Source organism: Clupea harengus, chromosome 22 (assembly GCF_900700415.2).
Source record: "Clupea harengus chromosome 22, Ch_v2.0.2, whole genome shotgun sequence".
Classification (NCBI taxonomy): domain Eukaryota; kingdom Metazoa; phylum Chordata; class Actinopteri; order Clupeiformes; family Clupeidae; genus Clupea; species Clupea harengus.
The window spans coordinates 6,629,866-6,656,424 of NC_045173.1; the positions used below are offsets into that span (position 1 = coordinate 6,629,866).

The 26,559-nt window shown below is 42.8% G+C and overlaps 2 protein-coding genes across 9 annotated transcripts in view; one reads left to right on the plus strand and one right to left on the minus strand.

Annotated features, from left to right (window-relative positions):
• The window catches only part of lrba (LPS responsive beige-like anchor protein), a 193,470-nt gene that overhangs the window by 70,450 nt on the left and 96,461 nt on the right, over positions 1-26,559 (minus strand). For 6 of the 8 annotated variants that reach the window (XM_031560255.2, XM_031560249.2, XM_031560251.2 and 3 more), the window contains 4 exons: positions 16,501-16,625; positions 16,074-16,088; positions 10,854-10,997; positions 8,604-8,740 (listed from right to left, as the gene is read on the minus strand). In XM_031560255.2, the coding sequence (XP_031416115.1) occupies positions 8,604-8,740; positions 10,854-10,997; positions 16,074-16,088; positions 16,501-16,625 (421 nt within the window). The remainder of the gene's footprint in view (positions 1-8,603; positions 8,741-10,853; positions 10,998-16,073; positions 16,089-16,500; positions 16,626-26,559) is intronic. The other 2 variants (XM_031560252.2, XM_031560254.2) reach the window with 1 other exon arrangement.
• mab21l2 (mab-21-like 2) lies at positions 5,526-7,196 on the plus strand. Its single transcript, XM_012831328.3, has one exon. The coding sequence runs from the start codon at positions 5,744-5,746 to the stop codon at positions 6,821-6,823; it is 1,080 nt and encodes a 359-aa protein (XP_012686782.1). The 5' UTR covers positions 5,526-5,743; the 3' UTR covers positions 6,824-7,196.

Consider the following 26,559-nt stretch of genomic DNA (forward strand, 5'->3'; position numbering starts at 1 on the left):
TCAATTCCCTACTCTCTATTTATATCTCCACACTCCTACAGGAGAGCAAAGGACCCAATTTATTCTAATGTATGCACTGCTAGAATTCTCACTTTGAATGTCTCTATTCTTCGCCAGGGTTGCGGACACGCCATGGAACCGGGCAATATGGAGAAAATGTAGTCATTAAATGCATTCAGCTCACTTTTAATCATGGCTGACTTTATTGCTCGTGACCAGACCATCTGTGGAAATACACTTGGTGGCAAAAAAAAAAACTGAGCAAAAGTACAGAAGAAATGGGTTAAAACCCTGCCGGCAACTTCCTAATGGCTGTCTCTGGTGCCTTAGGCTTTTCATGGGCACCATATGCAGGTGAGATCTGAGAAAAGCTTGTTTGTACAAAGCATAAAAAACCTAAAAGGTACAGCTGGGGAGACCTGAAGAAGGAGCAACTTTGAAGCGTGGATGTTATGTGACTGTGGCATACGGGAGGAAAACTATGAATTTGCATGACGGATTGTGACGGGTTGTGAGCTCCCCTGATACTGTGAGGTGATGGGAGCTAAAGCTGCTCCTGATGTGACACAGATAGTACTGAGAGAACTGAGCTTACCAAAAACCCTCGCTACAACTAAATGAAGTATTGACAAACACAAACACATTTTGCAACCATTTCATCTTTATCCCTTGGCATTGAGCTACGTTTCTATTCTTATGCTGTATGCATGACTGACACTAATAACTTGCTCAGTCAGACTGTAATCAGCTTTTTGATCATTTTGTATCAAAACAGCAAGAGATGTTAACAAATAAAAGGTTCCTTGACTTTAACAATAAATGCTTACATGAAACAGTACTAATCAGGTGTGCAGCTGGAGTTTAGCCAGGTAGCAGGTTACCCACTTCAGCTTAAAGAGAGAAGAGCAAGAGACAGAGAGAGAGACAGAGAGAAAGACCGAAAGGGAGGGAGGGAGGGAGGGAGAGGAAGGAGCTTATCAGACACCATCCAGCTCTGTCGAAAGGATCACCACAGAGTTGTCTGATCAAAGAGAAGCAGCTCCATGGCAGAATCCATCCTTTCTCTCGCTCACCATTCAATAAAAGCAGCTCTTTACCGTCTCAGATAATGCAGGATGTTTTCCAAAAAGAAGCAGAATAGCAGGAGACCTCCACCTCTGGGAAAAGGCCTCTTGAAACAGTTGCTTTCCCTTTGAGACGTGCATCAGGCCACGGACACACACTTTCCTCCTTCAATGCAGCATCAGGCCACGGACACACACTTTCTCCTTCATTCCAGCATTGATTGGCCCATGCACACATATCCACTACCCCCTATGCTTACTTGCATGAATTGAATGAGTTCAACGAGGAGTTATAGCAGGTTCAAATAGTTAAATCACACGGGTCTGGACCCATACTGCACAGGGACAAAAGTCCATGAAAATGTTTTCATCATCACAATTAAGATAAAGAATCCAAATGGTGACTGTCAAATCATGTAGCAAAACATGCAGCCCTTATCACAGTCTCAAACAAAACATGGAATGGCCCGGGTGTTTAAGGGACTCTTCAAGCAGGGCTTGCACTGAGAACCTGCTGGCTATAATGTACACTCACAGACAGGATCTGAGAGGGCCAGTGTCTCACCCAAGGGTTATTCCTGCTATGTTTCCAGAACTATTTGTTTTGTGTCTGTTCTTTCTTTCTAGAGCCATGACCCCCAAGGAAAATACGACTGCTAGACAGCAGCCCACCTCGCTCTTTGCCAAAAACAGAGCCATGCAGATACACTCTAGGGAGAAATTAGCCACTGCTTCAGACTGCCTGCTGAACGTCTTTTGAGGATTATTCTTAATGTCACAGAGGAGCGCGTAACTAAAGTTTTGTTGGTACTATTAAGCAAAAGACCAGCACAAAGGAATGGAACATGAAATCCCCTCCAAACCAGCTGAGCTAAACATCACATATATCTAGCAGAGAATAAGTCATAAGAGCAATACATTGCAGCATTACCATATACTTAATTCACAATATTATAAATGCAATTTATTTATAAGCAAAAACCTTTCCAGATGAACAACAAGGAATCTATGGATATATCCTCACACTGTGCCATTGTCCCTGTGGAACCTGTTTGATAATGATCAAATATATGATCAAACATATGATCAATATCTTTACAAATGTATGTGTGCTGAGCCTGTGATGCAGACACTTCAACCACATATACATACGTACGTACAATATACATACGTGCACACGTACACACACAAATATATATATATATATATATATATATATATATATATATATATATACACACACACACACACACACACCCACATACATAGTCCAGATATGAGTACAATGACCTTGCCGTGAGATGTAGAGTATGTGAAATCGGTCTCACATGCTCATTCTTACCATCACCATATATCAAGTTCTGCAGTAGTTAGCGTGCCTCACTTAATGTAGATATTTTCAGAATTAAGAGAGGGTATTAATCTTTCAGGTTCCCAGATTTTGATATTAAGCAGCCTCGCATTAAAATAAAAAGTGCTCAGGGCCAGGAGAAAGAGCGCTGTAACTGTTTGCGTATGACTGTTCCGTATGGCGTGATTCAGGGGAAAAGAATGTAAAATCACAACAGTTGTGCTTTTTCAAAAACTTTGTAATAAATCAAACCTATACATACACCATGCATCAGATGGATCTCAGCATATTGTTATTTGTCTTTTTTCATTTGTTACAACAGAGAAGCATCTATAGGCTTGTTCTGTTGGATGAATACATGGACAACGAGAGATTTACTCGATGAAATGCAATAAATTAAATACTGAACTTGGAGTGCATTTCTCCTTGATGTTAATAGCACAAAAAGGTGAACTCTTAACATTCATCATAAATTGCTAATGAAAAATATTAGCTATCAATCACATTTCCACCCTCACAGCAGGCTAATGGACAGGCTAAACAGCAACGTATGTCCAGACAATCCAGTGACTGTTCCTTCACCCTCTGAGAGCAGCTAACGCTGAGGCTGAGGCGGTGGAGTGAATGGCCAAGCCCTTCACACACCACCGCTCAGCACTTCTCCCTCAGCTCTTCTCACTCTGGCTGGAACTCTGACTGTTGCAACACTGACCAATAAAGGGGGAGTTTAATTAGTGTAATGAAGGTGAAGGGTGCAAAATGTTTGCACTATTTCAGTATTTCTGCTAAAAAGCACTCACTTTGGCTCATATTACAATATTGCAATGTACGCTTACAATGTTCACAGGGAAAACTTCACATGCAAGTCATAATTTAACGAGACAAAAATGTAAACAAACACTTTTAAATCACTTTAAGGCTTATTCTCGTATTAGGACATTTTCCCGGTTTGTTCGAAATTTAGTTAATGTTCAGAATATTTTGAATTGAAATAATAGTAACACATTTTTTTATTTGATGAAATGATCTTGAAAAGATGCACAGGTGCAGTCCTAATAAAGCCTTGACTGAATAGTGGTAGAGCTGGCAGCTAGTGTTTTTTACTTTGTGCTTTAGATTTAAGAAAGAAAGAAATACTCAATTCCAAAACTTGTAAAATGTTCTCAAATTGGACAAATACTTTAAGAAAATCTGAATGCCTTGCAAATAATGTATGCTGAAAATGCTAAAGCCAGATAATATTCTCAGTGTAGGAATACAAATCAATACCTTGCTTCCATCCCTTAACGTACGGTTTTGTGCATAGAGCTTTAGATGTTTCCAGTTGTGTCGCTACACAACAAGGTTTGAGTCCGGCTGTTGTTTTTGCACTTCGCGCAATGGAGAGCCCATGAAGGAGACGGTGATAGGTGCTTAAGTCATCGAACATGGAGCGCGGGTGATAAGAGGAATTCAATTACAACCCCGCCGAACTTGTGCACTACATTATTCAGCAGAAACGCTTTAATGCACAAAATGGTCATACAAGGGGACAAATACTCGGTGAAGGGGATCGAGGTAGAACACAAATGTTTTTAAAGATGCTGATCATAGGAATGTCAGTTTGCGACACACTATTTAAGATTGAAGGAATGATATCATATGAATGGCCTGATAATTGTGCTTATATGATAATGCGTTTCATTAGCATTAGCGTCGGTTTTAAACTTGAACCATGCGCTACTGTTTATGTCCACTCAGGATGTTTTTTTTCCCCCAGGGAACATTTTCATATTATATATTTATTATATTATAATATTTTCATGGGTAATTATGTTTACCATTACAACCATTATTAATTTAAAAAAAAGACAAAATAAAATAAAAATAAAGCAGGATAAATCCTGTTAGTGAGACACTTTATTTTTTGTATTATAGACTTGGTGGGCTAACTGAATTCTTACATATCATGAATACGAAAATAGCACTGAAGTTACTAGCACTGCACCATCGAGGCATCCATGACAGCCTCGTCTTGCTCTAGGCTGTTGTATGCACATTTTTCTTCATCCTTTATCAACGCATTAAATAACTTCGTTATGAATTGCCATTCCGTTTTACAACTATACGTCTGACGATCATTAAATATTTATATAAAGGACATGAGTTTAAACATCCGTTTAACGGCAGTGACGTGAGACAACAAGCGGGCCTGTTCAACATCTATACGGTAATGTAATAGATAAGGCATTTAAGTGTTACTGTGTCGAAGATGTGTTAAGGATGTGACCCAACAACATGACTGATACCATTAATATGTAAATCACATGACTAACCAAGGCATACCATTTGCTGCATATGCACTATATTTAAAAATGGCCTAGCCCACAGTCAAATATTTATTTTATTTAAAAAATGTAGTCTATACAAAATATATAATTGTACATACAGCATGTCAAACATAAATACATTTCCATAAATACAAGGAGACGAATTGTAGGTAACATTTTTTTTTACTGTGGATCCATTGCTGTCTTTACAGATGAGCTAAGCCAAGATAAACAAAATATTTAAAATGTTAACAGTTAAGCCATATAAATAAAATTACGTTAATGAGATATTCTATTCTAATGTAAATGTCTTGCACGATTATAACAAGAATCTTCTGAGTGTTCAATTTGTGCCCTGGTGTAAACAAAATGGGATACAAACAAATTGACCAGAGATCTTTATCTCACAACAGTTAGGTTCGCAGCTGAAAGTTCCATAAATATGTTGCAAATATGAATTGTTTATTCTAACCTGGATGCTCCGCGGCTCCTCGAGATGTTCTAGAGGAGAGAATCTCTCTAGCCCACGGCCGCCTGTCGGGTGGGATTGTGATTGGTTGTTCGCCCTGACAGCTCAGCCGTTGATTGCAAGATGGGAAGCCCGACCCCTTTCACTCTTGCAAGGGGACCATTCATAAACTAAACAGGTCCAGTGCTCTCGACTGAGTCTGGACATCCACACGCAGAGGAAACGTTCAGGTTTCACAGCAAAAAGGAGTAAAGAGACATGAGTGATCACAGCCAGTGGTTTATATTATAGCGTGTGCACAACCTGAGACGGACCTGCCTTTCAGCTCTCTTTGCGCCGTGAACTTCATTTTAGACAAGTGGTTTGACATTGCGTTGCATCTCTATCCGCTTCCTCTCGAAACTGACGTCCATCCGCTGAGCGCGCAAACTACACTGTTATTTTTTTTTTCCGTTGCTCAGAAGCGCCCTGCCTCTGGCTTAACCGGTAAGCATTGGATCCGTCAGCGTACTGCGATTCTCCGGTGTACAGCCCGGACCTCTGCCCCAACATGATTGCGACGCAGGCGAAGCTGGTTTACCAGCTCAACAAATACTACAACGAGCGATGCCAGACGCGCAAATCAGCTATTGCCAAAACTATTCGGGAGGTGTGCAAGGTTGTATCGGACGTCCTAAAGGAGGTGGAGGTCCAGGAGCCTCGCTTCATAAGCTCTCTTAGCGAAATTGATGCGCGCTTTGAGGGCATGGAAGTCATCGCACCCAACGAGTTTGAGGTGGTGCTTTACCTGAACCAGATGGGCGTCTTCAACTTCGTGGATGACGGATCCCTGCCTGGCTGTGCAGTCCTGAAGCTCAGTGACGGCCGCAAGAGAAGCATGTCACTTTGGGTCGAGTTCATCACTGCCTCTGGCTACCTCTCGGCCCGTAAGATCCGCTCTCGGTTTCAGACTCTTGTGGCACAGGCCGTGGATAAATGCAGTTACCGTGACGTGGTCAAGATGGTCGCTGACACCAGTGAGGTGAGACTTCGCATCAGAGAAAGGTATGTGGTGCAGATCACGCCAGCCTTTAAGTGCACAGGTATCTGGCCTAGAAGTGCAGCACAGTGGCCAATGCCTCACATCCCGTGGCCAGGTCCCAACAGGGTCGCTGAAGTGAAAGCTGAGGGATTCAATCTCCTCTCCAAGGAGTGCTACTCCTTAACTGGCAAACAGAGTTCAGCAGAGAGCGACGCCTGGGTCTTGCAGTTCAGTGAGGCCGAGAATAGGCTCCTAATGTCGGGCTGCAGAAAGAAGTGTCTATCCGTTCTAAAGACTCTGCGTGACCGACACCTGGAGCTGCCAGGCCAGCCACTTCAGAGCTACCACATGAAGACCTTACTGCTCTATGAGTGCGAGAAGCACCCACGGGAGACCGACTGGGATGAGTCCTGCCTCGGAGACCGACTAAACGGCATTCTGCTACAACTCATCTCTTGTTTGCAGTGCCGCCGATGCCCCCATTACTTCTTACCAAATTTGGACCTCTTTCAGGGGAAGCCTCACTCAGCCCTCGAAGCAGCAGCTAAACAGACATGGAGACTTGCGAGAGAAATCCTGACAAACGCGAAAAGTTTGGACAAATTGTAGTTTAATGAGGACAATTGTTTTCACTATGTGGGACAGTAAGAGATTGCATCGCTTAAATGTGGAGAAAATGGGCTCGCGATTCTCCGAGCAGTGTCAAACTATGAGGAAAACGAAACTAACACACACACAAGATGACTTTCATAAAGATGCATTGGGACATTGTCAGAGAAAAAAATGAAGGTACATTTTAAGCTAAATGTAATAATTTCATGTTCGTTGTTTTAAATGTTTTCACAAAGTGAAGATTTTTAATTTAAATATATGCACAAAATCTTTAAATGCAAAAATAATAAAACTGTAGCGTGCCAAGTTCAACTTTTTCATGATGTGACTTCAAATTGAAATGTTAATAAAGTCAAAACAAAAGTTGAAACATAACTGGAACTTGGCTTTGTTTTACCATTTACATATTTACGAGTTAGAATTAAACAACAATTTAATATTTACAATATAAACAAATTTAATATATAGCCTATGCCTGTATAAAACGTCGCATTACACCAGCTTTTGCGAAAAGTATAAGTTGATATGTTTAGGCAGGCTTACCTCCGTGTGGCAGATGGCATAACGACATTATGATCCAAATATTTATGAAGTTAAAATGCCATTATTACTGCACATTTTATGAGACGGATTTCAAGACGTTATCTGAGTTTGCACTGCAAACAAAAGGCCGCTTTATTTCTCTAGAGAAGAAAATCATCATCAGTTCGGCTAATACCCACAATGAACTACTTAATGCACAAGTGTTCATAATCCCAACAGATTTAATACGGTTGATTCAGGGAGTAGTATGACTGCAAGTCTGACCTTTTGTCGCTTCATTTTCTCCCGACTAAATAGTTTTAACTTCGTCTATTGACATGCAGTCTAAAGTGCATATGGAGGTCCATTAGGGATACATTATCAATATTTGATGACTTCACATCTTCAAATGAAAATATAACCTTGTATTCGTGCAACATATTGGATAATACATTTAATTAAGAATATACGTTTGCACGATAGCTTTTACTATTCGCTCTGCTATGAGTATGGTTACTATTATTATTACTAGTAGTGTAGTAATAGTAGTAGTAATAGTAATAGTAGTAGTAGTGGGCTATTGTTATTCTAATATTCGTGAAATACACACCAACTCCACCCATATTACAAAAGCTTTTTTCAAACGATAAATGACAGTTGTTGCCATGTTTTGCTAAATTAGTAGAGGACAAATACAGAACGAGTCATACCCGTTCAGTTATATCATATCCGTTCCTATATAGGTCTACCCTTCATCGATATCCCATAGGCTATGTCCTCTTTTAAATATTCGAAAAAGTGACTAAACTAAAGAAAGAATGGTACAGTTTGTGCTTCTATGAATAGCCCAGGAGTGTTTTCGCAGCATTACCTTATTATGAAGAATCAAACCAAAATGCGATCCATGTTGGAGGGCCTAACTAAAATGCTACCAGATGATTATCGGTAATATACATAATGAACGATGCAATAGCGCATATGCCTCGGGGAAAAAGCCATCTCTCAAAATTAGGGCCTTCCAAAAAAGCTACTGGACATGACTGTCTCTGGGACAATTATCGGCAATCACAGCAACACTTTCGCCATATTAAAAAACATTTATCATCCATGTTTTCATGAAGTGATTTTATTGTTGATAAGGTGCAGCACTTACTTAGCTTGAATGGGGGGGCGGGGGGGGCACATTTTTTTAAACTCTTTTCACATGTGACATTCGGCCGCGTTTTGGATCAATGGGTTAGGTACCCTCTCTTACCTTGGGATCGATTTTCTTAAAGCTCGGCTCTTCCTCATCCACCTCAAAGTACACTTCCGAGGCAGTGATGGACAGGGTTCCCTTCACCACAACGGCTGGCGCGACCAGCTGAGCCCCGGTGCTCAGGTTCACAGGGCCTGCAAGTGAGAGCTCCGATCAGACAAAAGTGCTCCCTCTCTCAATCGCGCGCGCACACACACACACACACACACACACACACACACACACACACACACACACACACACACACACACACACACACAGGAGAGAAGTGTGCGCGCACACACCTACCCCCCCTTAACCAAACGAACATTTCAAAGAACTGCAGCGTGTTTAACAAAACATATAAACTCAACAAGAACCCGTACTGACTTTCTGATGGACTCTGCTTAAACAACTGACCTAACGTCAGCTGTGCACCAAGAATTAGAAACTAGGGCATATCAAACCGACGAATCATGTTATTTTAGATATATACAACCAACACGATATGCTATTGGAAACAGACGATTTGTGGGCTAAAGGGTGTAGCCTATTTAAAACTGGGTACCTGCAGTAGCCTAATAATACAACCTGTAATTACTATATGTCTGCTGCGAAACTTTTTTTACATTTATGGGATGTATATTCGCCCAACACCTTTTCAAGAATAGGCTTCTCATATGCGTTGGCAATAGGAGGCCCCTCTCAAAACACCCGTCTACTGCCATTCTAGACCTATAGCTTACTTCAAGCACCAGGTTTGTCAAAAAATCAAATTTACTGTCAGTCAATGTCTATTGATTGGGGGATGGTGAGCCGTGTTTAATCTGTCATCAATCTTAATTTATTCTAAGATGACAATGCCAGGGTCGCTCGAGGGAGTTTCTCGCAGGCTTTGGCCGGCGCTCTCTCCCATGTGCAGCGCATTGTATTTGCAGATGTGTGTGTGTGAAGTGAGAGCGCTGAGCCCCGTTTGATTTCCCCAAGCACCCTTCCTTCAAAAACACATGGCATAAACAGAGATGTTCGTTTGCCAGTCTCCTATACCCTCGGAGCATTAGCATGTTATCCTGGGGAGGAATAACAGTTTTTTAACCAATCGTTTCCCGAAGACATTCAATTACACCTGGAGGAGGCAGCTGGCAGTAGCGGGTGGCACGGAAACCCCCCTGACAAATTTCACTTCATTTTAGGAGCAATGTCAATTTATTAAGAGGTCCGTCATTTAATCCTATTGTCATCATCCACGGCTGTTTAATAATTTATTTTCATACAAACTTGTGATGTCGAGCATTAGCTATTGCTATGCAGAGGGGAGAAGGGGTGGGATAGATAGGTACAATCCGATTAACAATACAGCATGTCCGATAAAGCGTGAAGGCACTAAATACGTCTGGCAAATGAATACTTTACTCGGAAGCACTAGGCCTTCTCTTAGTCTGCAAATCGTTATATAATTCGATGAGATGCTGCCGTGCTAATAATATTTACATTTTAAGAAACAACTAACTGTTATAGATACACTAGACCACAGACATTAACAGTGGCTTCGCATTAAAAGGTTATAGGGCCTGTTTGTGATGCCTATTAGACACAACTAAATAAATAAAAGAAAGAAAAATAAATTTCTTAATACACCTTGGCGTTCAAAAAGTTATTTGACAATGCAGTCAATGTAAATATTAAAGCTAACAAGGTGAGGGCACCCCTGATGCATTTGTTGGCAACATGTTGTGGTCCCGAATACATTAATGTGAATACAAACAGGAACGTTACAAATTTTAGAAATTAATTTGCCAAAACTTTGAGTATACTTTGTATTTTATAGTTCGAAACCGTTGTATTGATTTATCTATGGCATGCACACATGCACACTTATACTATCTTCACATAGGCCTCATTCCTATTCTCTTCTTCCCTAAATGATGGATAAATTGCTGGTTGCTCATGTATACTGCCAAGTGAAGAACACCACCAACCCCCCCCCCCCCCCCCCCCCAACACACACCACCTCATCTTGCTTCCTTCCATGAGTCAAGGCAAAAAGGCAGAGCTAAAGCGATCACAAGACGCTAATGAGAGAGGCTTGTCAGAGTTAATGGTAGGCGCCTGGGAAGTGATCCCCCATTAACAGTCCAAGCCCCCGTCCTCAGCGCGCCTTGCTAAAGTATCGCTTTTCCATGATCTTCGTATGCTTGTGTGTGTGTGTGCGTGCGCGCAGAAAATACTAGACTATAGGCAAGTACAAACGTTTATGCAGTGTTTTACCTGTGAGGTTCTCCAACTCCTTCTCCTCCAAAGATGACAGCGTGTCATCATCACCATCCAGCAGTATCTCGCTCTCCGAGTTTTGATTACCCAGCGCCTGACTTCTGATGGACTGTTTGCCTTTGAGGACGTCTTCTTCAGGAGCTGGTAAAGGTGAAAGCAGGACTGTCAGGGATTCTGAAAGTGTGAGTTGACATTCTATCTAAAACCAGTTATCATTATAATAATAATTTCTATAAATTCAGTTCAAACTTAAAAGATAACTATTTAGATGTTACTGTAGGGTAACAGGTTGCTAATTTTTTTTTTTACCGAGTTCACTCTAGCAGCGTTTAGAAGTCAACTTATTTCTGCAGCTGCACAATAGCTGGCTAAGTAAATTATTGACTAAGATTTCTGACTCCATGCTATAAATTATACACGGCTAATGTCTTCAACCTAGGTGACATTAAATTACACGGTTGTTTTCTGTTATAAACATGTCTCCGAAATAAAAGTGGGCCTATGAAGTAGGCTAGTTACGACAAGCTAATTTTAACGGCAAAGATATTTTAATAGTTTGAGCGAAATCTGTTATTATTCTAAGAAACTGTACCCATACGGATTTTGATATTTACCATTAAATACTGTAATTACAGTATGGGTCATTGACAGCTGAGACAGTACAACAACCCATGGGAGTTTTCAGGTTAATGCAAACAAAAAAGGCTACGTTTACAATTCTTTCACATCGTATTTGATATTTAACATATGATGGAATAACACACTGGGATAAGCAGACACTGTGCTGAGGGTCTTTAGTCTGCATTACTTAACTGCAACTAATTCAATATTCCATATCCAATCCTTTCATTTGGACTGAAAAACAAAACAAAACTCAGCGCAATACGCCATTCTCCCCAGAAAAGCACGTTTCATTTTCATGCGTTTGATCGATTCCAGTCCGACACGCAAAAACGTATAAACTACTGTTAAAAGCTCTACAGCTTATAGTTTTTTAATAAATCAAAACAAATTTTGATTAAATGAAATATTTCAGGCCAAACCAATATCCAGGAACACATGCCAAACATATCACAACAATGTGAGAGACGCCCAAAGCTCTTTTCCTCCTTTTTGATTTCAACTGTACATGACTTGAGGTTCAGAATAGATTATTTAAGAAAAATGGTAATCTGCAAACATTTACAGAGAACTGCATTCCCCTGTGGTGCAGGGCAACACTCTGCTGAAACTGCTCTAGTGGTGACGCCCAGGCAATCCTTCATCTATATAAACAGAAAAGGTGACAGGGCCTGCTCCTAACAGGGCCCCTTCAGAAGAACTCTCTCAGTAGGGCTTCAGTGCCGCCAGGGCCCAGTTCACTGCAGTGGACATGGACCTGCTGACCTTTCTGCTCTCTTCCAAGCAGTCTCACCTGAGGGGATGGCCATTTGCATCTGGGGGAGACGCACACCATCCCAGCCCCCATTAGAACCACACCAGCAAGCTGCTCAAGAGTAGAGCCAAAAAGAAGAAAAACTCTTGTCATGGAAAGTATGCAGCTCACTGATATTTAGAATGGTCTTCCTGTAATTAAGTCTCCCTAGAGGATTTGTAGTTAGCTGCAGTGAAATTACTACCAGCTCCCTAATATAAACCACATGCCAAAGCATTCACACCAGCAAGTGGACGGAAGATTTGACAGAGAGGGCGGCTTAAAAAAAAAAAAAAAGAGTAAATAAATATGTACGTACACATGATAATAATAATAATAATAATAATAAGTGTACAACAATACAATTGTTTACAAAAATAATACTATTGTTTACAACAATATTAATATATGTGGACATCACCTTTCAGTCGAAAAAGTAAAAGGTGAAAGGACTGATTGTAGATTACATAAAACAAATGCAATCCAAATATGTTATGTTTCAAAGTGTGTACATGCATGAACAGGCCTCAGCTCTCCATAAGGTATATCCCGGGTGTTGACATCGCATTAACTTAGCCTGCTCATTCATTCAACTCATTCAGCATTCAAATGTAAATAAAACCAGGCTTGCATTACACTTTCAAGTCCTGCTTCCCCTTTTCCACGAGACTCAGGGCCCACGTTTATACCGAGTGCAGAGCCAGCCCAAGCAGGGCAATTAAATTGTCAGAATTAACAAATTTGTTTTTAACAAGAGTGTGGCCCAGAGAGGAGGCATGAGGCGCGTATTGATCGCCAGAACAGAGACATTAGTCTTCAGGTATTTACTCTGCCACCTCTCCCACATAGGTCCCAACCTGGCTCTGTCCAGCTGCAGAAACGATGGCTCTCTCCAGCCATAAATACAGAGATGTGCCACCCCCCTTGAGTTCCTCCAGCCGAAATCATGCCTCATACGCTTAGCGGAGAAGGATTTTAGAGTTTTTTATAGGCAGATGTGTTGTGTATGAGTTACTGTATTAAACTATTAAAACCTTTGCATTGGCACTGAATTATCCGTGTATGATGAACTATGTAAACCGTATTGCCAAACAGTTTGAAAATGTTAAATCAATTGTGCCTTCATACCAAATATTCAAAGCTTTGCTAGTCAGATGAAAACAATTACAGGCCGATACGACCTCTGAGCTCGGTTTGAAAACATTCCACCCCATTCTCCTCTATCGCTCTACTTCCGCAACAAATGTCAGGTCGACAAAAACAAGAGTAAAGGTTACCACCACCCTTCTAATGGTGCATTCCAACACTGCTGAGCTTAGGGGTCTTAGAAAGGGCCCACAAATGGGTTTGAGGAGCCACAGGTATTTTGAAATAATAACAAATACATCAGACAGGAATGACACTTTGGATGACCTCTTGATTTCTGTACATTGCATGCAGTAGCCAACATGGCAACATCTAAGCATCACGTTCCTGTACCTTCAAAGATGTTGGTGGACATAACGATTATATTCAGGATTCCGCAAACCAATCCTCAGGGGATAGTTTTATATATTTTAGTTTGGAGATATAAGGTTTTCACTAGTGTCCCATCCTCCTCAGATGGACAAAGTGCCTGAGTGTGTTTAATGAGGAACATCCTCTTTACATGTAAGCTACAAACAATGTACCCTATTCAGGGGAAGCATCAAGGCGCTAAAAGAGCAGTTGCATATGTTGCATAAGTGCTTAGAAAAAGAGCAGATAATGATGGAGAAAGAGAGGAATAGATAAAGCACCCAACAGAGAGAAAGATGAGAAAAAAGGAGAGATATGGGAGAAAACAGTGGAGCAAGAGAAGGAGCAAGCCCCCTCAGGACACTCCCTCCAGCTGCACATTATGACCATTAGGGCGGTGCGCTGGTCTCCGAGGATGCTGGATTCTGAGTGCTTATTGCTTTTAGATCACATTCTTATTGACTTCTGTCAAGCCAGTCGTTTGTCTTCAGGAGTGATGTCACGTTTTGGGGAGACCTGTGTATGACATATGGGAGACATTTTCCCCCAAAAAGGCCAGTTACTTGAAAGTGCAATGGGTTAAGCCAGTAACGGCTTCGCCAGAGCAGTTCTGATTACAAACCCTGGTGTGAATGGCCATAGAGGAGAGGAGAGCATCTTAACAGAGCCGGAGGATTAGGACCACTCCTGCCAAAGCATTACACCCGGAGCTCTGCCGTGGGAGGGCCAGTGCATGGCTGTGTGCTGAGAGCACATGCAGGAGCAGACAGGAAGGGCTGAGAGGATCTCCAGGATGAGGATGTGTGGCGAGAATGAGCTCACTGCAAACGAGCACCAGCTAGGTGTTTAAAGGTGCTGGTGGTACAGCGGTTAGCATTGCCACCACAGCAAGCCAGCCCAGGTCTGATTTAGCGGGCACTGCAGGGTCACTATGTAAGACGCTTTGGAGAAAAATGTCTGCTAAATATTGGACATTTATTTCCCCTTTTTGGAAAAAAAAATTATCAATGAAACTCAATTCTTTGAGTGATGGTGCAGCTTTGATGGAAGACTTCCATGTCTTTGCTCAAACCGTAGTAAAGAATATTTTATTACTACCTTTCTTTTAATATTAGTTTTCATTGTATTACTAGCTTTGCTTGGCAAGCTGCTGCTGCTCACAAACAGAATTGACTTATTAACCATATTTACTTTCATTTTGCCATAAGGGCATACAGTTTAATAGTGATGTATGTTTCAACTTTCTGGTGAATTCATTATTAATGTGAAATTAATTAGCACTCAAGGGGCTTTGTTATTATCTTATTGCAAATCATTCATATTTTGTGAAATGAAACAAATTAATCTTGTAGACTATTATTCCTATCAGGCATTAGTTAAGAAGCAGCCATTTTAAAATTGCAGAATAAGGCAAATTTACACAGTATGACCCAAAAGCATACCAAAGCCCAATCCCAAGTATCACCACTCTAGAGGGTAACTGCACAGAATTCAGTTGCTCTCTCACACAAGCCTGCTAGCAGCACGTTGTGATATAAAATCATCTGTTTGTTTTCATCACAAATCCCTACTCAAAGGACTGGACCACCATTGGTTTGTACATGCAAACATAGAGCTTGTGGTATTTCTTAATTGCCTATTTAATTTCATAATTTCGTAATTTAACTTTAAATGCTAAAAATGACTCACAAATGAACCAGGCAGACGCAGCCAAATATGCCCTATGTTTTAAAACACAGGCTAATCAGTGACACAGTGACTAAACACCACTTATTTTAGAGATTTACAGCTGTTCCTGTATTTATTAAATTGCTCTAATATAATGACTTGGGACCAGGAAAAAAAAAACTGAAAAAAAACTTAATATACAATTGATTTGTTACAATTGATTTGTCATTGGTGTTCTGAGAGGTGGAAATGTATTTTGGGACACATTCAAATAAAGGATTCAAAACTTATGCAACATACATTTATATTTGATCAAAATTGTATGCATGTATGTATGTGTATGTATATGCTGTGGGTGAGCTTTGGTCATCATGTTAATATACTGACAAAAAATATATATTACAGTAAAAAAAATATCCCAGTAACAACCACCTGTCTTTCCATTTCACCTACCTGTGTGTCCCTCTTCCCTATCGCAACTAACAGTCAGGAGGTATCTGGGAGTTTGGAGGGACGGGGTCAAAGAAGTGTGCACACAGCTAGTCACACCACAGCAAGACAGTGTGACTCATGGCCATAACTACCAAATACAGCCTAACCAGCACACAGGCCTGTGGAAGCATGTGGGTGTTACTTACCGGCCCTGCCAGCCACTGCCAAGCGGAGGGGGAAACGGGAACAAATTACACTTCAAGCAAATCATCTTTGAAGCAACTCTACTAGATGTTCTACTGTGAGATGAGGAATTTCATCAGGGTCGTTTGAAGGATGTCAAAATGAGTGTGGAGGTCTGGCCTGGCACAGAGACCATCCCAGAGACTTAGGAGTCGTGTGGAAATAAACTCTACTAGCTATTCAAATCAGGGCCTTTTTCTCAATCGAGGCACCATAAAATGTTTATGGTGAATTGGCTCTAATTTTTACAACCCCGTACTGCTGCCACAGGGTGAGAGCTTCTACGGTAGGTTGGAAGGGTTTTTTAAGTGTTTATGTGTGTGTGTGTGTGTGTGTGTGTGTGTGTGTGTGTGTGTGTGTGTGTGTGTGTGTGTGTGTGGGTCAGCTCACCGTGCTCGGCTGCAGCCTTGAGCGTGGCCTCAGAGTGTGTGGAGCCATAGGGGTTCCTGATGAAGCGCCTTCTTCTCCTCAGGTCATCTTCCCAGTAGTCAAGGCGCCAGAAGTCCCGAGGCCGGCTGCAAACACACACACACACACACACACACACACACACACACAAAGCACATGTGTTAGCAATTAGCCTCTGCAGAGGTAGCTAGCCCTTTCTCGTCTACTACATATAATACCAGCCTTGTTTGGTGACTGTGCAAATGTACACGTATACACACACACACACACACACACACACACACACACACACACACACACACACACACACACACACACACACACACACACACACCTGAGATACACGTCCTTGAGAATAACACTTTCTCCTTCGCCTGTGGCTGAGGAGCATTTTTTTCCTCCTTCACCTCAGGAAGGTGAGGCAAGTGCTAAATACATCACTCAGGCCATCGGCGCTCTGACAAGAACAATCCATTTTCCCCAGAAACACACACACACACACACACACACACACACACACACACACACAGTTTCTGGGTATGTGCTGATTTTCTGCTCATTTCGGGGCCCAGCAGGACACCTTCAGCGGGGCTCTCCGAAAACGGAGTGTAGCCCATTTCTAATCCAGCTAGGGTGGGGGTGGCGAGCATTACCAATATTAATCAATGTCTGCACCCCCAAAAGCCATTCCTCTTCCCAATTTGCACCTCTTCCGTCCTCCTAGCATCAGTTAATCATCCCCCTTCCCCCGCGCATTCACAGGCCAGCCTCAGAAAGCGTTCGGCTTTAATGAAGCTACACCTCGCTGAGCAGTAATACAATATTTTTCTATTCAGAGTTGCTGAGATTTAATTACAACAATCTCTTCAAATATTAATGCACTTGCCTGCTCGGGGCAAAAAGCAACAGAAACACATTCTTTTCTCCATTTTATTTATTACATTTTTTTTCTGTTTCAAATATAAAACAAGCACTGTATTGTGCAGAAAAAACTCCCTCATTAAACAAAATAAATTACACCAAGGCCATATTTTCACTAGAGTTGAGGTCCTGTTTGGGGGGGGGGGGGTAGGGGGGAAATAACCAATTACCCAGCCAAAAGAGGCAACACATTAAAATACACAACCATCACAAGGACTTGTAAAGGGTAATAATCAAAGAATGTATGCTTGTATGAAATTAATGCATGCAAACAGTCACACACCCCCACAGATACACACACTGACACACGCATACAACCTTTAAGGATATGTGTATCTCTGGGTGTGCACTAAATGCTTTAGCAGGGGCTCGGTGGGTTCTCTGTGAGCTGATTTAGTGAAGGCTTTGTGAAATATAATTCTCTAAGTCCATTTTGCTCCACAAAAGTGAGAAGAAGTTTTATTGTGCAACAGGGCCTACACCCCCAGCGTATATAAATCAGCATTATGGCCTCTCAAGCACTCTCCTGATGCACACCTATTTCTGCCCATTACTTTCCTTCTTTCTGTTTTTAACTTCTGCATATTTTATGAATTCCTGCCTCATTATAGACAACATTATGAAAGACAACATGGGATGTATAGTTACAAATAATATTATTAATGCAACTTTTGGAGCCACTTCAAGAATGTGTTACATTTGAAAGTCAGGCATGAGAGGTATGTGACTGGAGAGCGAGAGAGAGAGAGAGAAAGAGAGGGAGAGGGAAAGAAAGACTAAGTGAAAGTAGTTGTCTTTGAATAGGTTTGAGTACACTCACACGTACACACAATTGTGAACACACAAACAAACAAACACACACTGCATACAAATCCTGTATACACTAATCAATCAGGTCAATCAGGGCATTAGGCTGCTCTGGGCCTGAGGTGGGTTTACATATGCCGCTGTTTCAAGAAAACAGCGCACACAATCTAAGATCCAACGCTGATTCATTTCTTATACTTCTGCCCAGAATATTGTGAGAGAGAGTATTTGAGGCCGCACGTTTTTTCTTGATGACTGGATACTGTCTACCCCACTACATTTATGGGCTTCAACAGTATTTAGAGGTGACACAGCAATTAGTTCTATAGTCTCTCTGTAGTATAGCATCTCTAGCCAGCAGCTCAACAATGAGGTCCAACTGGAAATCACATCAACCCCAACAGCAGTCTTCAGCACCCCCACCCTACCCCCACTTCACGACAAAACACACCCAGCACGCCGTCCGAGTGTGTGTGCTCACAGACGATAAATAATTCATCCTCCAACCATCCATCCTGCTGCAAGCTGGTGGAATTACGGCTGCACCATCCTTCAAGATAACAACAATTACAAAACAACACAAAGAACAGCACCATGGGAGCAGCATGCACACACCCCCCACACAAACACACACGCACACACACATGCACAACCACTTGTGTAATTAGTAATTAGTTTGTTGGTAAGTGCTTCTGAGCACAGTGGGCTCGTTAGTGTTGGGCAGAGGCCTCTGTTGTCTTAACATGCTCTCTCTGAGCAGACAAACAGCAACAACGATACCTACAAACTATAAACACCACACGCCTAACACACACACGCACGCACGCACACACACACAGGCGCGCGCACGCACACACACACACACACGCGCACCTGCACAGAGGCGTAAGAATGCCTACAAGCTCTTAATCCTGTATAAGTTGAGAAACTTTAGTGCCGCAGTTACACCATTGTTCTGCTAATAAAAACAAATGGATGAACTTAAAAAATTATAACACAGAAGAAACACAGAACATTTACATAAACATTACAAAAGGTCACATACCAAATGTCATAATGAAAAAAAAACCTAAAAGAATCTGTCCAATATTATTTGTAAACAATTACTGCATTAAAGAGGCAAACATTCTAATTGCGAGCTCCTTTAACAGACATGAAGTATCAACACACACTGGCCTCATGTTTTATGCTGCCCACTCTACAGCTTCAATTAGGCTACTAAATTTGAGGTTAGCATCAAACAAGCAACGCTTCAAGTCCTGGCATAGAGGATGACATCAAATAAATTCTTTAATTGCACCACCATAACACGTGTGTGTGGTTAAGGGGTGGATGGCAGCCACGATTAACGAGGTGTTTGGTTCAAACTGTGGGCCATGAGCATACAAGCCCGCACACGCGCACACACACACACACACACACACACCAGACAAACATGCAGGAACAAACATACATATATCTCCTTACATTATCTGCCAGACACAAAGAGAATGAGAAGGCTTCTGGATCCTAAGGAATAAACAGTAGGCCAAAGCTGGCACAGCAACATATCAGCCATTAACACACAGGCACACACACAGGCACACCTCTGTATACAGTACTCTATATCAGCAGCAATAAGTGGACTTGGCCCATACTGGTGCTTTGGGTGCAAACATACATTAGAGAGAGGGACTGAGACTTCAGACACCTAGCCTACAACTAATATCATCATATAATTTTTTTTTAAATGGCATTTATTTATTTATCTTACAATTATAAGCATGTGAGCAACACTTAATTGTTATAGAATACTGTGTGATATGTGCCTGACATAATTCCTTTGTTTGAAAAGCAGCAATACAAATATTGTCTGTTTGTTGAGCTTTAGAGTATATGTTAAAGCAGGGGTCTCAAACTCCGGCCCGCGGGTCAAATCCAGCCCGCCAAGCGATTTCATCCGGCCCGCCGTCTCCTCAGAATGTTGCAAAAAGTTCCATTGCTTTGAATGGGCCACTTCAACGTTAACAGCTGCCAACCGGGTTTTGCGCTTCTAATTCACATCTTTCATATCATTCCGCAAGTAGTCCAGTCATTTAACTAACGAAAGCTTAATTGAAGTCAGCAAGTAATGGGTTGCGACGCAACACCTGAAACTTTCAAGTTGTATTTGCGTGAAGAACTATGTTTTCTTAGTGGAAGTAACGAAATGGCAACAAAATCATTAAAAAGAGGTATTTTGGAGGAATGTCTTCTATCGTTTTGACAAGTAACCGAATAATAAGCAGGATAATGTATAGTTTGCCGGTCATTATCGGAAAATAAATCTAGCTGTGTGTCGAAGGCAAAAGTTTCAGTGTTTATTCTGTGGCTCTGGACGAGAGCACTGACATAAATGATAATGCTCAGCTCGCGATTTTGACCGCGGTGTTAACAACCAGTTTGAAGTGACAGAGGAATTACTTTGTGTAAAAACAATGCAAGGCAAAGTGGTATCTACAGTATTGTTATAGGCAAGCCAACAGATAAAAAAAATCTGGCCCCCCACTGACCAGACTGGACGCTCATCGGCCCCCAGGTCATTTGAGTTTGAGACCCCAGTGTTAAAGGATGTGGTCAGGACCAGTGCATCCTGCTCCCTCTCTCTCCTGCCAATAAACATCACTGGGTGAGTGGACATGCTTTATCAGTGCTTTCATATTAGGTGGCCAAAGTGAGGTCAACTACATGATTATGAGAAAAAGAGTTACAGCCAAGTAAATGTAAATTGGCATCGCCATGTTAACTATCAATATTACAAATGTGTCACTATTGACTGCTATTACAAGGCTCATTCTCCCCAAAAAACGGATCAAGTTGAGCTTCATTCTTGTTCAAATCTACCAAGGAGACCGAGTGGTGACAGCAAATCACTGAATACAAATGGAAAGGCTCTTGACATAAATTAATCATCCAAATAATAATGGGACTTCAAGTATATCACCACAACACCTTCTATTGCTTATCTCTGTCTGAAACGACACACACACACACACACACACACACACACAGCAAGTGAGAGAGAGACAGTGAGACTGAGCGAGAGAGAGAGACAAAAGCTGCTAAAAATGTTAATAGATTCTTGGCGTGGCCACTGAAAGTTTGATTGCACTCTTATTTCAATGTCCAAATTGTTCTTTTGCTGACAAGGACAAACGATTGTCATCCATCACAATCCGATCGGATGGGGGTGGGGTGGGGTGGGGGGAGCAGGGGAGTGTTAAACCACAACCATTTCCTAAACCGTGGATGTGTGTGTGTGTGTGTGTGTGTGTGTGTGTGTGTGTGTGTGTGTGTACACATGCAGACATTTTGTACAAATATATGTACATGTAAATTGTGTTTTAGTTCATGAATGTGTGCATGGGTAAAGGATGTGTGTGCGTGCGCTTGTGTTAATGTATGTGTTTACGGGTTCGTCAGTGATTGCTTTCCTCGCCGTGCGATAATGGGTCGCTTAGATCCTGCCTATGAAATGAGTGAGTAATGATAGCTTTTTAAACAGTGATAATAGTGTAGAGGAAGGGGCCGCCGCACGGAGCTCCTGTGAGGTAGACAGACAGGTAGAGCGACGGAGAGGTCATCCCAGGCCTGGAGGAGCTGAGGCAGAGGGGCCTGATGAGACCCTTTATTACACGGAACCGAGCACGGGAGAGCTAACTGCTTTTCATACATCATGCCGGCATACAGCAGTCACCGCGGAGCATCCTGGGCAGCCATTTATAACGCGGGAGGCGCCAGATTAATGCAGATATGTTTTCCCGGCGTCGTGTGCACGCACGGCACATTTCTCCTTTTCACTCTTTTTCATTAGGACTGTGATTGCCCCGGCGCTCAAATTGCACATATCTGCCCAAGATTATTTTCTTTGATTTGCATAAACCATGTGTTTATGAAAATTGAATAGATGAACTGAATATTTGTCATGAGGGAGTGGAGGGAGGGAGGGGTGCCACTCTGTCAGGGAGGGTGTCAGCCGCACGCCCCGGCCTGCCCCCTCAGTCTGACATGAAGGGGCGCAGCCTCCCCCCCCCGCCCCCCCGCGGGCCATCCCATGGAGATGAGGATGATTAAGGCGGCGCACTGGTGTAGTACAGCACTGATAATGGGCCTCTGTCTGTGTGGCTCATGCCAGCTCCAGCACCGCCGCCACATGTTGTGTATGTTAATTCAGCCCATGTAATGTGCTTTAATACGGCCTGTAAAGGCAGCACTGGGGTCATGAAACAGGCGTAATGACTCCTGCAGGTGTGATGAATGCTACCTGCTTCTCTGCACCCCGATGAGTTACAGGTTTTTTTAAACAGTTATCCTTCGGGTTGATTTTGCAGATTGTGCAGATTGTCTGGTAAGGGTGCTGAAATAACCTGGTCTCATAGAGCCGCCCGTGTGCTGAATCTGTGCTGTATGATGGCTGATGGCTGATGTTCACTGTTAATATGATTACAGCAGCAGCTCCTGATAATAACAGAGGGAAATACTACACAGGCTCCTCACTAGCTGCTACACAGTTGGAATAGGAACACCAGCAGCAACTGGTGTTGATAACAGGATCAGGGCAATGACAGATCATTTAATTCTGTGACATCATTAGTCATATTTACAAATTATGAATTTATCAGATGCCTTTCATTTTAAGGCCAGTCAGTGGAAGCCAGGCAAAAAGGAGGGGGGGGGGGGTTTATTTTGCCAAACATAAAGCACTAAACTAATTGTTTTGTCTAGAAGGTTTAGAAAAACACAACAATAAAACATCCACACACATGGAAACATACAACCAACAAAAAACATGGGGAGAAAACAAATTCTAATCAGTGAGAAAATTCCAAAGGAGTTACAGGAGGTTGAAAGGATCAGTTATCAAACACTATCAAATACTAGCCCACAATGAGCAGAGTGGAACGCTGGGCCTAGAGAGCGCAGACTTCAGCCCAACACCCAAGGGAGCCTGAGCCATACTGGTTAGGCTACTGCTGCTCCACACAGCCAGGGAGCAGGAAACAACAGAGGAGTCTCAGGAGAACAACATCCCCTCCCCCATCACACACACACACACACACACACACACACACACACACACACACACACACACACACACACACTCCACATCACTTGAATATGCAAATTAAGCTCTAATTACCTACAGCTTTGCATGAGACACCGTACAATTAACTGCAATTAAAACGGGTGTAAATTCACAGACGCACAGTGGCAAAATGATACGCTAATTATCCTAACAATCAGGGAGTGAATAAAATGGGCTGGCCGTGTAAAGGAGGTCTTTTCAGCAGAGGGTGAAATATCTTACAGCCTCATAACATCAACGCATAATTGTTGTTTTGTTTTGTTTCTGTATTTACTGCAACATTTCAGAAATGAGGGTCCAATTGTAAAATGAACAGCTTAGCATAATTCAAATGGAAACAGTTGCTTGTGATATTTAATGGCCGTGCAAACAAAGAAAGAAACCCCATAGTTCACAGTTATGGAGACAGGTAGCAGGGGCCAGAGCTGAGGTGAAATGAAAATGTGTGTGTGAGGGAGAGGCTGGAGGTGATTGAGGACTTTTAATGAGACGGAGCCATGTCCCCGCTCCTGAAGGACTAATGAAAGAGCGTGCTCACTCACTCATACACACACACACACACACACACACACACACACACACACACACACACACACACACACACACACACACAGCGGGGGTTAGCAGCATTTAGCCCTCATCCCCTAGTCTTCCTCATAATTATTTAACCTCCAGCTTCAGCTGTGATCTTCATGGACATGACAAATCTGTTAAGGTGCGGGCCATTTGAAATACAGTAGCCCAAGGTCACGGCAGCGCAGGACGGCATGAGACAGGAGGGGGGATTGGTTGAAGCCCAGCCGTCACATTTCTTGTCTCAAAGTGACTGGCACCACACAATCACAATGCAGGCTTTCCCCTCTGACATAGAGTCAATACAGATCAATACATCAAGGCTCTGAGCGGAGTTTGGAGAGTAACATGTATAGCTTAATCTGGCCATTACAGAGAATCTTTCCACCAAATTCGTTTTGTTTGATCGGCAGTCTGTGTAATGGGAAAAAAAAAAAAAATCGGCACAGAAGATCAGAGCAAAATAAACAGGCAAGGATGGAGAGAGAGAGCAGAGCACATGGAAGGGGAAAACAAAACAAGACCCGAATAGCGCATAAGGGGAGGGAGGGAGGTAGAGAGGGAGGGAGAGAGGTGCAGACAGACGGGTGGCTGTGACAGGCTCATCTAACACCGCTGGCGTGTTGGCCGGCTCTTGGGCTCCGCTCGGCAGGCATGGGGAAGCTGCGGCCGCTTCGCACCGCACATGGAGCCGCGTGTCAGCCGTGTTGGAGTCGTGTCTGAGGCGTGTACACGTGTCAGCGCACACCGCTCACAGGGCTACCAGACTGGGACAGGCTGACAGGACGAGGGGCTCTGCCTCTCTCTCAGCTGCCACATTTTCAGTGACACTCACAAAGAGTAGATCAGAGGAGGAGGTCGTTCACATTACCCAGGCTGAGCTTTAAAAAAGATTTTGATTAGCAGCTCAACTTGGAAGTAGGAATGCGGATAGTCTAACATAGTACTGATCTGTGCAGATACATTCATACGCCGACTTCAAACCCTGGCAACCGTAGAAGATTTGAGCAGAGCATCATCATTCAGAAATAAAATGGTGAAATCTCTGAACGGAGCGAAGGGGGCCATCCTTTTTCCCTCTGCCGATCGCAGTACTTCTCCACCGGAGTGTTTTATTTTATGTGCCCTTTTCTGCTTCCACTGCAAAAAAAAAAAAAAGGCGCGTGCTGCTGCTGTGGCCCAAAGATAAAGGAGATTTTTGGTAAATGGTGAAAGTCCAGAAATAAATGGCCCGGCTCGGTCGTGTGTAATTACTGTGGCCCAGGGAGCAACAATCTATCACCAGCACAGGGTGACACCCAGCTAAGGGGTTAGTCAAAGGAGATAGCCTCTGACTAACTACTGCAGCACTACAATCGATACTCCTCAGATATTGCTTCCTGGGAGAGGTAAGAGAGGGGGGAGAGAGAAAGGCTGAGAGAGAGCGAGAGAGAGAGAGAGGGTGGGGTGGGGGCAGAAGAAGAGAGGGGACAGACCCTAAAAACTTCCCGAATGGCTTTTCATTCAGATATTGATCAAGGCCCTTATCATGACCTTGTGCTGCCGGGGCTGTATACTTTCTTAAGGTTATATGAAGCTCATAAATCTGCAGCTGCAACAGAGCAGAGCGCTGCCGCTGCTAGAGGGGTAATTGTTCTTTCTGCTCCATGCTGCTCCATTTCAGTCTCTATACGAGGCAAGAGTGGAAGATCCATTAAAAACCTGCAGCAGACAAGACACAGGCTCAGGCCCATGGCGAGCACTGCAGCAGCAGCAGAAGACTGGAGGAGGAGAAGATGAGGCAAAGAGGAGTGGAGGAGGAGAAGAGGAGTGGAGGAGTGGGTAAGGGGCACGGAGAGCAGGCTGTGGAGAGGAAGATTGAGAGCGTAAGGAGAAGTGGTGGGGGAAGAACACAAGTGTTTGAGGAGGAGTGACATGCTGACTGACAAGCGATGGAGAGGAGCAGAGATGAGTAGAGGAAGAAGGCCAGGCCTCGGAGGAGCATGTCTGTGGGGCATCCTGACGTCAACTTCTGTTCCCTTTCTGCATGAGATGCAGTGAAAAAGATGGACACACACACACACACACACACTTCTGATCTTTCTTCTCAACCTTCTGCCAACTATGAATGATAATCACTTAAGATTAGATTAGCAATGTGCTTAAACAAGTGCATCTTCACCGGTGTGGGGCCTATGATATGTTAACAGTAAATGGTTGAGAGGCCATTAGAGTCTCTGTTTTTGCAGCCCTGCGGCTGGGTGAGGTGGAATCCCCGGTGCAAAGACTGCAGCGCGTTCAGTCTGACTAACACATGGACAGCATCAGCCGTACGGGAGCTGCTAATACGTTCCATTCTGACACTTTGTTGAGTTTTCTTGCAGTCTCAGCCACTGTATTGTTTATATAGACGAAGGTAAATGTTTTCATTAAGGGGATATTTTAATTCATTTCCATAACCTCAGAGTCCTACGTGAAGCCGCGGACGCATCATTTTACATAACGTATGGAATGTTACCCTGTCAAACTGCACGCACCGTGCGGAGATTTACTAATGTTCTATCCCAACATCGGCATTCTTCTGGAGACGGAACAGCCGAATGACAAATCCCACAAGCAGTGGTCTGCTAGAGCGTTTTCCCTGACGAAACAAAAGC

What these genes read in the sequence shown, in the direction of transcription:
- mab21l2 (XM_012831328.3), top strand. Translation starts at nt 5,744, where the DNA reads ATGATTGCGACGCAGGCGAAGCTGGTTTACCAGCTCAACAAATACTAC.